The 9894-nt window shown below is 43.9% G+C and overlaps 1 protein-coding gene across 1 annotated transcript; it reads left to right on the forward strand.

The window, feature by feature from the left end:
• The first annotated feature begins 331 nt into the window (after positions 1-331).
• On the forward strand, positions 332-3567 carry LOC133919882 (soluble inorganic pyrophosphatase 6, chloroplastic-like). The gene is made up of 5 exons (XM_062364431.1): positions 332-906; positions 2370-2470; positions 2559-2740; positions 3125-3223; positions 3307-3567. The coding sequence occupies exons 1-5, from the start codon at positions 524-526 to the stop codon at positions 3397-3399; spliced, it is 858 nt and encodes a 285-aa protein (XP_062220415.1). The 5' UTR covers positions 332-523; the 3' UTR covers positions 3400-3567.
• Positions 3568-9894: the final 6327 nt, after the last annotated feature.

A 9894-nucleotide genomic window follows, 5' to 3' on the forward strand; every position in this document is an offset into this window, starting at 1 on the left:
AAACCCGAAGCCCATTCCATTGAATCCCGAGGTCCATTCCACCACAGGCCCTGAAAGCCTCTCATGACATTGTCGGCCTCCACCAGCGCAACCGCTACACCTGACCACGCGGGCCCTGCCTGCCACGCCCAGGGCGCCGTTGCCAGGCCACCCAACCGCACGCCATAGCCGCACCGTCGCAGATCTAGATTTGGCCACAACTGCTCATGTGTCGGGAGCAATACAGAGATTAATTTTACACCCGATAAATATTTCGGAGCAAGTTAGATTTGTTGTCTCGGATTTCTTAGCTAGTTCTCGCTCTATCCCGTCTTAACCCGACGGGTTGCCACACCTACCAATCTCTACTGTCCACGAGTGCGTTCTGCCACAGCAGGTGGGCCCCACCTGGTCAGCCACCACGAGAGGGTAGCCCCAGAAATCCTTCGCTTCGTCATCCGCAGTCCCGACTCCCAGTGGCCGCCGCCACCTCTTCCTCCTCCCGCTCCGCCTTCACAACCACCAACCCCGGCGACCCGCGCAGATGGCGACGGCGGCCACGGCATCCGCGACGGCGGTGACCTGCTTCACCCGCCTTGCGGGCGCGGGCCTCCGGCGCAGCCGCCTGCCCACCCACGTCCGCTTCCAGCGCCGGGGTCTCACCACCACCGCGCTCCTCAGGACCGCCGAGCTCCGGCCCAAGGAGCAGGGCCAGTCCGAGACCCTCGACTACCGCGTGTTCCTCGTCGACGGCGGGGGCCGGAAGGTGTCGCCGTGGCACGACGTGCCGCTGCGCGCCGGCGATGGGGTGTTCCACTTCGTCGTCGAGATCCCCAAGGAGAGCAGCGCCAAGATGGAGGTTGCCACCGACGAGGCATTTACGCCCATCAAGCAGGACACCAAGAAGGGCAACCTCCGATACTACCCGTAAGGACTGTGAACCGAGGAAAAATTGGTTTACAAATGTGTAGTTCACGTCTCCTCCTCTTTTCTCTCTCGCATCGTTCCTGTCAAAATTGCAACATAAAACATGTAGATCGAGGACAAAATATCAGTCGAGTTCATCGGAAACAATACAATCCTGTAGTTTCGTTGGAAAGTTAGCATTCTTAGAATACACTAGCGGTCCTTGAACTTGCCCCCACGATGTCATTCAAGTCCCTGAACTCTTAAAGTGCTGATATGGGTCCCTAAACTTGATATGTGTTCCTAAACTTATTAAGTGTCACTCGAGGAGGTCCAAATCACCCTAATCAGCATAAACACACAGTCTAGATCCAACATGGGCAGGTACACACTGATTAGGGAGATTTGGACATCGAGCGACACACTTAACAGGATCCAGATCTGTATTTTAAGAGTTTATGGACCTAGATGACACTAGCGGACTGGTTTAAGGACTGTTGTTGCGCTTTACTCTTCTAAGAATTTAGAATGGAGTAGATTAGAGACTGGTAATACTTTTGCTTAATGTATTCGGTAAAAAAATTGTTTCTTAATGTTGTTCGCAAGAAGGAGAAAATTTTCCTGTTTATAGGATGGCAATTTGAGGGAAATGCGTATATCATACAGAAAAGGAGGACACTGTGCCCATAAAATGCAATTGGTGAAATTGCACTTTGTGAAGAAAAACTTTTGCAGTGCATCCTTAATGAGAGAATGGTAGTTGTTTCCATGCAGAGAAACGTATGCTTTTTTATTCTTTATGGCAGACTGTTGATTCCAAATCTTAGTGGTTATTTGGATGAAGAATTTTAGAATCAGTTTAGTTAAAACATGTTTTATTGCGAGTTTTAATAAAATTGGTTTTATTTTGTTAGTCCGTTAGGATCCTAAATAGTGAATGCCTTGTTTGGTGGAAAGTGGGTGTTAATAGTCCCTTGTTCAGTTTTGTGAATAACAACTGAAAATGATTTTTCATAAAACTCATTATTTTGAGTTTTGGGGAAAATAAGAAATAATTATCCACGTTTTATATTTAAACATATAAGGGTTTTGACAGTTAGTTGCAAAGTTTATTTAGTGAAAACCAGTTTTTGTGAAACTAACAATCCAAACAACCTTTAGTGTTCTTCATGGAACTCCTTTACAACTGGATGCTGCATTGATTCAACTCTTAATATTTTAATCTCTATTGAAGTATTTTAGGTGTTTTTCTTGATTCAAACAGTCTTAGGCTGTTCTATTATGCTTCAACTCGACTCCTTTCCGTTATTTTGGGATAGTACACATACTTATTAAAATGATCCATTTTTGAACTTTATAGTTGATATCAAGCTTCAACTGAGAAACTTGCACTCTTTTTAGCATTTAGCAATGCAGTTGAGTGTACACTGTTATTGGCCCTGTCAACATTGCATGGCTCTATTTGACAATATCTTTTACATCAGGTACAATATTAATTGGAACTATGGGTTATTTCCTCAAACATGGGAGGACCCAACTTCTGCAAATTCCGATGTTGAAGGAGCATTTGGAGATAATGATCCTGGTAGTGAATGTTTCCATTTGTTATTTTTGACAAGCATGGTTTTTTATGTTGACTCTAAATCTTTCTTTCATATTGCCTTCTTTTCCAGTTGATGTTGTTGAGATTGGTGAAAGTCGTGCTAATATTGGGGATGTTCTTAAGGTGAAACCATTGGCAGCTTTAGCAATGATTGATGAGGGGGAGCTTGACTGGAAAATAGTGGCCATTTCATTGGATGACCCCAGAGCATCTCTTGTGAATGATGTGGATGATGTTGAGAAACATTTTCCGGTATGGCTGCTGTCCTTGTCTCTCATTTAGCATTTGTCCTTGGTTCTCCTTTTGGTTTCCATTGCCAATCTCCTGGGTGGTAAGTGGGACATTTTCTTGTTATGTCACTGTTGTTACCTTTTACCGGGACCTCTAGGTAAATAGTTTAAAAGCAAATCCTAGCAAATTTACTTTACATTCATGGCACTGTAAAATAGGTAATAATACCTGTATAATGATAAATCTGGATATGGTCTTGAAGCTTTTTCCTGGGTGGTTGTTTGGTTTCTCTTGAAAAACCATAATAGCATCCAGATCAATTGCAGTCTGTGCTACAAAATTTGCTGGTGCAATTAATTTCCACTTCTCACATTTGTTTTGAACATCTTTACAATAACTACTCAGGGGACACTGACTGCCATCAGAGATTGGTTCAGAGACTACAAGATACCGGATGGAAAGCCTGCCAACAGATTTGGCCTTGGCAACAAGCCCACAAGCAAGGTAAGCCTGAACTCCACTTCTTCAGTTAGCCTGAAGCACAGGGGATATTTTTGCAATCTCATGGTATCCTTTGTCTGAACTAGGAATATGCCCTGAAGGTCATACTGGAGACCAACGAATCATGGGAGAAATTGGTGAAAAGGAATATCCCTGCTGGAGAGCTCTCGTTAGCCTAATCTTTGGTCCAGGGGAAGCCACCTCATTCTTTGAATCGCTGTATTAAGCATGTCTTTTTATGTGCTATAAGCATGCTTCTTCATTTGCAGACCTTTCTGCGAACTGTGTAACAGGAATAATCTTGTGGAGTGAATAATGATTCTGGAGCGAGTTCACCAGAACGAGAAGGAATGTTCTTGAGCGATGATCTTGTAACAGCAAGTTTTCCAAAATGGAAAAAAATCATTTTTAGGTAGTTGGAACGATTAAGCTGAGCTAAGTCAGTTTCAAGATATTAGTCATTTACCACAACGTTATACAGCATTGTAGTGCTGGATTCATACACTTCAGAATTAACATCACATTTACAGAAGTTGCCAAATCTTCCAAGATCTAAGAGACTTTGGAGCGCAAGAATTCCACATGAGTTTTGCATGGAACATTTAGGGCCTGTTTGGTTGCTCCTCTCGCCATCATGCCTGAGCAAAAATCTTGCCTGCACAGGCATGAGGGACTTGCCTGATCAAGTAGGGTGTAGGAGAGGGGGTGTTTGGTTGGAACAAATGCCTGAGTAACGAGTGCTTGTCGACGGCGATAGAGGAGAGAGTGGGAGAGAGAATGGAGGAGCCTGAGAGGTGGCGCGAACGGGCTCGGGAGGGCACCACCACCTTCAGCATGTGACGATGAACTTGGCCATGGGCTCCTCGGTTGACAGACCAGATTGAAACTCAGACGGTAGCGAGGAATGGTGGCTCGGTGGTGCATTGCTCTAGTGGAGGTCCTGATCGGTAACGGGTCAGAGCGAAATGGAGGTGCGTCCTAGCTTTAGTGGGTCGTGGGGGAGCTCCTCGCGGTCTTGGCTTGGGCAGGGAGGTGCTGGAGTGGGCTGGCAACGTCGAGGTGCTCCATGGCGGGCAGTGGAGCTCGACGGCGAGGAATTCGTTGACCATGGCTCTGTTCATAGGGGAGATGGGCTAGCAAAACATTAAAAGGGTACGCAAAGAAGCTTAGAAGGTGTGTGTCGAAGGGATTTGCCGAAGACTCACGGATTCGGGAGAAGTTGACAGTGGAAGGGAGCTCGGTCGGCGGCCAGACTTGAGGTAGATGGCACTCGATCTCGGTCCCCATGGCAAGCAAGACGGAGCTGGGGCCGGGAATAGAACTAAGACCTCTGGAGGAATCTTTCTGTGTTTACGGCTTCGACGGGGAGGGATGGTGGGAGAGAGGACGATGACTTAGGCGCGAGCATGAGTGAGACGCGTGAGCTCAGGTGCTTGATTTCAAACGCATGAGCCTGAGCTTGGTGTCTGAGCAGGCGTGGACCTCAGGGCACCAACCAAACGCTTCTAGGGAGCTCCCAGGCATCCACTCAGGCTAAGCAAAGTCGATGAGTGGAGTAACCAAACACTCCCTTAACTCGTGTGAGGTTCTGAAGAAATTCAGTCCAAAGGGACCAAAACAGGGCCTAAACATAGAGAAACTGTAGCAATAGTGACGCAATCTTGAACCTGAAGTACCTGACACAATCATAAATGATTCCACTTGATTGCGATGCAACGAGCAATGTAGGATGTACAGTTACAGCAGGTCCTGGTCACTTGGCAGCCGATTGCAGATAGGTTCGATCGACCGGTCCACATATGCCCCTCTCACCAACTTGTGCCTGCAGAATGTACGTTGGTCAGTAACAGCTCTGTTCATGGCAGTGATTGAACAAAGCCAAAGTGATAATGTTTGCGGTCACTTATAAGTTATTCCATATATTTGGTTATGACATGCCAAAATTAGAAAAAGTATATTTTAAAAAAGGGATAAATGCAAAAACCCCCCCAAAAGTCACTTGGATTTTGACTTTCCCCCCCAAAAGTTGTTTTGTTGCAAAAAACCCCCCAAATGTTTGATTTTGTTGCAAAAACACCCCCAAAAATTCAAATTTTTTTTAAAAAAATCACAAAAAATTCTAAAAAAAACTAGAGACAATTATAAGAACTTTTGTGAAATTTGTTTTAAAAAATAATATCCTTTGCATCATATTTCATGGAGAGTAAGTTTGAAAAAAAAGAAAAACTTGCAACTCATTTATTAATTCGAGTTAAATGCATAGTTAATTATTTACTAATCCAAAAATCATGAAACAAAATTTTCTAGTCTTCTTACATGATCCTCTATCTTGTAAAAATACATGAAATCTTGAATTAGTTATTGTAACGTGCAGAATTGAGTAAATGTGTTACAGATAGATTAATTCATAACTAATCCATAACACCCCAAAAATTAGTGAAACCACTTTTATTAGTTTACTTAAACAATTATTTGTGTAGGAAAAATAATGGTAGACATGAAAAAGTTAAAATAACATGAGTTAATAAATGAGTTGCACATTTATCTTTTTTTTTCCAAACTTCCTCTCCATGAAATATGATGCAAAGGATATTATTTTTGAAAACAAATTTCACAGAAGGTCTTAGAATTGTCTTTAGTTTTTTTTAGAATTTTTGAATGATTTTTTTAGTTTTTTAAATTTTTAGGGGGTTTTTTGCAACAAAGTCAAACTTTTAGGGGGTTTTTTGCAACAAAATAACTTTTGGGGGGGAAAGTCAAAATCCAAGTGACTTTTGGGGGGGGTTTTGCAGTTTTCCCTTTAAAAAAAGAACACCAAAAGTGCCTCAAATCCCCAGCCAAATCCCTAAAGAGAAGGTCATGGCCGCGTCTAGAAAAAGGCTTTGAGATGTGACGAGGGACAACGCAACGGACATCGGAAGTGAGACAGGACGGGCAGTGATCTGATGATCTGATCCGTGCGTGCTTTTGCGCGTAAAAGACGGTGCTTGCCTCCATGGCTGTGTCGTACACAGGCTGCTGCGTTTTTTCTCGACGCGCTGTAGCGATGGCTTTCGGCCGCGTGCGACGACTTGGGGTCGCGTCGCACGCTGCCGGCCTGACCTGTGCGGTGTTTCTATCTTTAAAAGATGGTAATTATTATTGAGATGACATATAGTTCATCTTAAATCTATTAATGTAAAGTAGAGTGACGAATAAGATGTCACCCTAAGGTCACTGGATGGTAAAAAAGAACTAGCCGGATTGGCTTGCTACACTACGCCTATTTATATTACAGTGCAAATGGAGGTACAAAGTAAAAAGTTACATGTATAACTAATTGAATAGTAGCACAACATATAGGTGTATTATCTAAAATTATTTTATAGAAAATAGGTAGCACAGCAAGGATTAATAGAAATACTAAATTCAAAAATTCGTTCGAATCATTGTACTGATCAAACAAAGTGGTGCATGCACACTTTTTTTTTTTCTTAACAGTCAACTGACGCATGTTATCATTGTTGATGTTTCTCTCCAGTAAAATGTTGGGTTCAGAACTGGATTTCAATTCTAGAGGAAGAAAACACAAATGAATAAATCACATGAAGGATCAGGAAACTGCATCCGCCTCATCCTCTCATACGCATCAAGCATCATTTAGCACAGGCAACAAATCCAAATTACACAATAATTGAAGCCTTGCAAGAGTGGTTCGGAGCTCTAGGCAACTCCATTCAGGGAGAATTTTCTTGACCTAACAACTTAGTTTACAATTCAATCCAAATATCCATATGAGTTGATCTCTGTATGATTGTAGCTCATTTTACACTTGAAGTTGTTGCTGAAGTTAAACAGGTCAAACCCATGAGAACCTTATCTACCGATCAACAGGCAAGCCAAACATCTTTAGGAATATTTTTTGGATTAACCTTTTAAGCAACTAAGAAAAATATGCATCATTTTTTGTATTGCATTTCTGTAACATAACAAAAACTATCAAATGAATTTAGAATATTGTAAGTTGACAGGCTGAACTCACCCAAATTTTTCTTAATACAAATTGAGATTCCTTTCCGGTTCTAAAAAAGAGGAAGAAGCTTGCAAAACAATGGAAGGAGGGTGAGTAAACCTAGTGGTTAAGTCTGGGGTGGAAAATTTACAGGAAAAACAACATTTTGATCAGGAAATACTTACAATTGACAAATAAGTATTATTACATGTTGACAGAAGCATGACATATACAAATAATAAGTATCATCCAAAGGGAATAACTACAAAAATCACTGTCAGCGACAGAACTGTGAGACTTAGTGTAGAAAAAAAATGGAAGCATGAATTTCAATATTCTTGCATCCTCAGTGGATTGGATTGGCCTAAAGAAGTATCATTTTGATCAAGATGAGTATTATTACATATTGACAGAAGCATGACATATACAAATAATAAGTATCATTCAAAGGGAATAACTATAAAAATTACTGTCAGCAACAGAACTGTGAAACTTAGTGTAGAAAAAAAATATTGAAGCATGAATTTTAATATTCTTGGATCCTCAATGGACATGTATTTCTTTCAACAGAAATATATATTGTAAAGATGTAAATCTGCTTCAGATGGTTGGATGCTAACCTGGTGACTCTCAAAAAATCCCAAACAGGCAGTAGTTTTGCAGGTTCCAATAAGGCATTAACCTGACGCACACAATCTCACATATGAAAAGAACTATAGTTGACAGTTCACACTACTTCAATTGCTTCAGGACTCAAAAGTAGTAATGAATTGTGGCAAAGAAGAAGGACATCCCAGTTTCAAGCGGAATTTAGATGCTACGGTCTTCAGAATTATGGTAATGTCTTGATAGATTAAAGACATTGATTCAGGGCAAACCATCAGGCAGGGATTTTACTATGCAGTATGTTGTGAACACGTCTAGCACTAAAAATGGACAGCTGAAGTTGGAGTGAGATCATATGTTATGTACATGTATCTTAAGCACTGTCAAGCTTAATGCCTAGCAATACATGTGGATTTTCCCCCCCTTATTTTGACACAGAAGGGGAAATGTAAATGTTATGTACAGCTGAAGTTGGCATGAGGAAAATGGAGGCTAACCTTTTATGCTTCTTCAGGCTATTTCTTTGGAGCTAGCTACGGAGGCCGAACTTCACGGAGGCTACGCAGGAAGAGTCTCCAGAGCAGCTACGGAGGCCCAACCTTTTATGCTTCTTTATGCTTCTTCCAGCTACTCGGCTTGATGGCGCCTACGCGGCAGGAGCTCCCAGGCCGGGTCGATGAAGGGCTTCCGTCGGCGTGCAGCTGCTCGGCGCGGGCGTGCAGCTGCTCGGCTTGATGCAGCAGGAACTCCCACCGGGTCGACGAACGCCAGCATCAGCTGCTCGGCTTGATGCGGCAGGAGCTCCCACCGGGTGGACGAACGCCGGCATCAGCTACTCGGTTTGATGCGGCAGGAGCTCCCACCGGGTCGACGAACGCCGGCGTCAGCTGCTCGGCTTGATGCGGCAGGAGCTCCCAACGGGTGGACGAACGCCAGCATCAGCTGCTCGGTTTGATGCGGCAGGAGCTCCCACCGGGTCGACGAACGCCTGCCTACAGATACTCGGCTTGATGCGGTAGGAGCTCCCCGAAGTTCTTCCGTTGGCGTTGCTTCCGCTGGCGTGCAGCTGCTCGGCTTCCAGATCGATGAACGGCTTCCCCCGGCGTCCAGTTGCACGGCTTAATGCCGTCTACACGGGGAAAACTCGGAGGTCGGGTCGATGAAGGTGGACGGCAGAGTTGGTCCGGTGGGGAGGGGGGGATGGAGAAGAAGAGTGTGGAAGCTCAGGTGGGGAGGGGCTCTCTGCTTTTTTTTTTCTTTTTTGCTGCCTTGGAATCGCTGGTGGGGAAAATATCTGGTTGGAAGCGTCGGTGCGGGAACACGTGCTAGCAATCCATGCTGGTCTTTCCATCCGACGGTTTGTTGCGCGACGTACAGCGATAAACAGTTAACTACATGAATTGGAACGCTGAGAGGCCGAGGATTCTTGGCCTGATAATATATGTTATAGATGCCCCGTGCCCCGAAGGTTCAGTCGGTAGGTATTTCTGTTTCTGCCGGGTACGTGGATTGAGCCCTTGCCTTTGTACGGCCAAAAATGGGCAGAGAAAGTGCGGCTTGTTTTCCGGTCTCTTGACTGTTCCTCGCCTGTTATGGCACGCGGATGCTGCCGTGTACTCGTACTGATAACGAGCTTTATTTGTACGGACAAAGTCTGAGCTTTTCGTTACGTACACAGGCTGCCGGCATGACAATCAACCGTGAGAGAGCGCCAAGATGCAAGCTGCTGGCTAGGACGATATCTCCCTTCGGGACGTTTATAGTCATCAGTTACGTACACTGTTCTATGAGGACAGGGAAACATTTCATGTCGGAAAACGAGTGTTCCACGATCGGAAGGACAGGAGGAGGTCGTGTATGTCCTTAGAAGGTGAGCAATGCTATACTACAGCGTACAAAGGCCTAACGTACAAGTAAAAAAGACACGTTTACGAGAATCTGAGGAAAATTAATTCGCATCGCACGCAAAGTACATCGCCTGTCTAAAAATTGTTGGGCCTGGCAAGAATATCTGATTCAATCACAGGAGCCGACGCTATACGGTGAAAAGTCTGCATGCAGTTGACTGTGAGTAGTA

This window comes from Phragmites australis, chromosome 5 (genome assembly GCF_958298935.1).
Source record: "Phragmites australis chromosome 5, lpPhrAust1.1, whole genome shotgun sequence".
Taxonomy (NCBI): Eukaryota; Viridiplantae; Streptophyta; class Magnoliopsida; order Poales; family Poaceae; genus Phragmites; species Phragmites australis.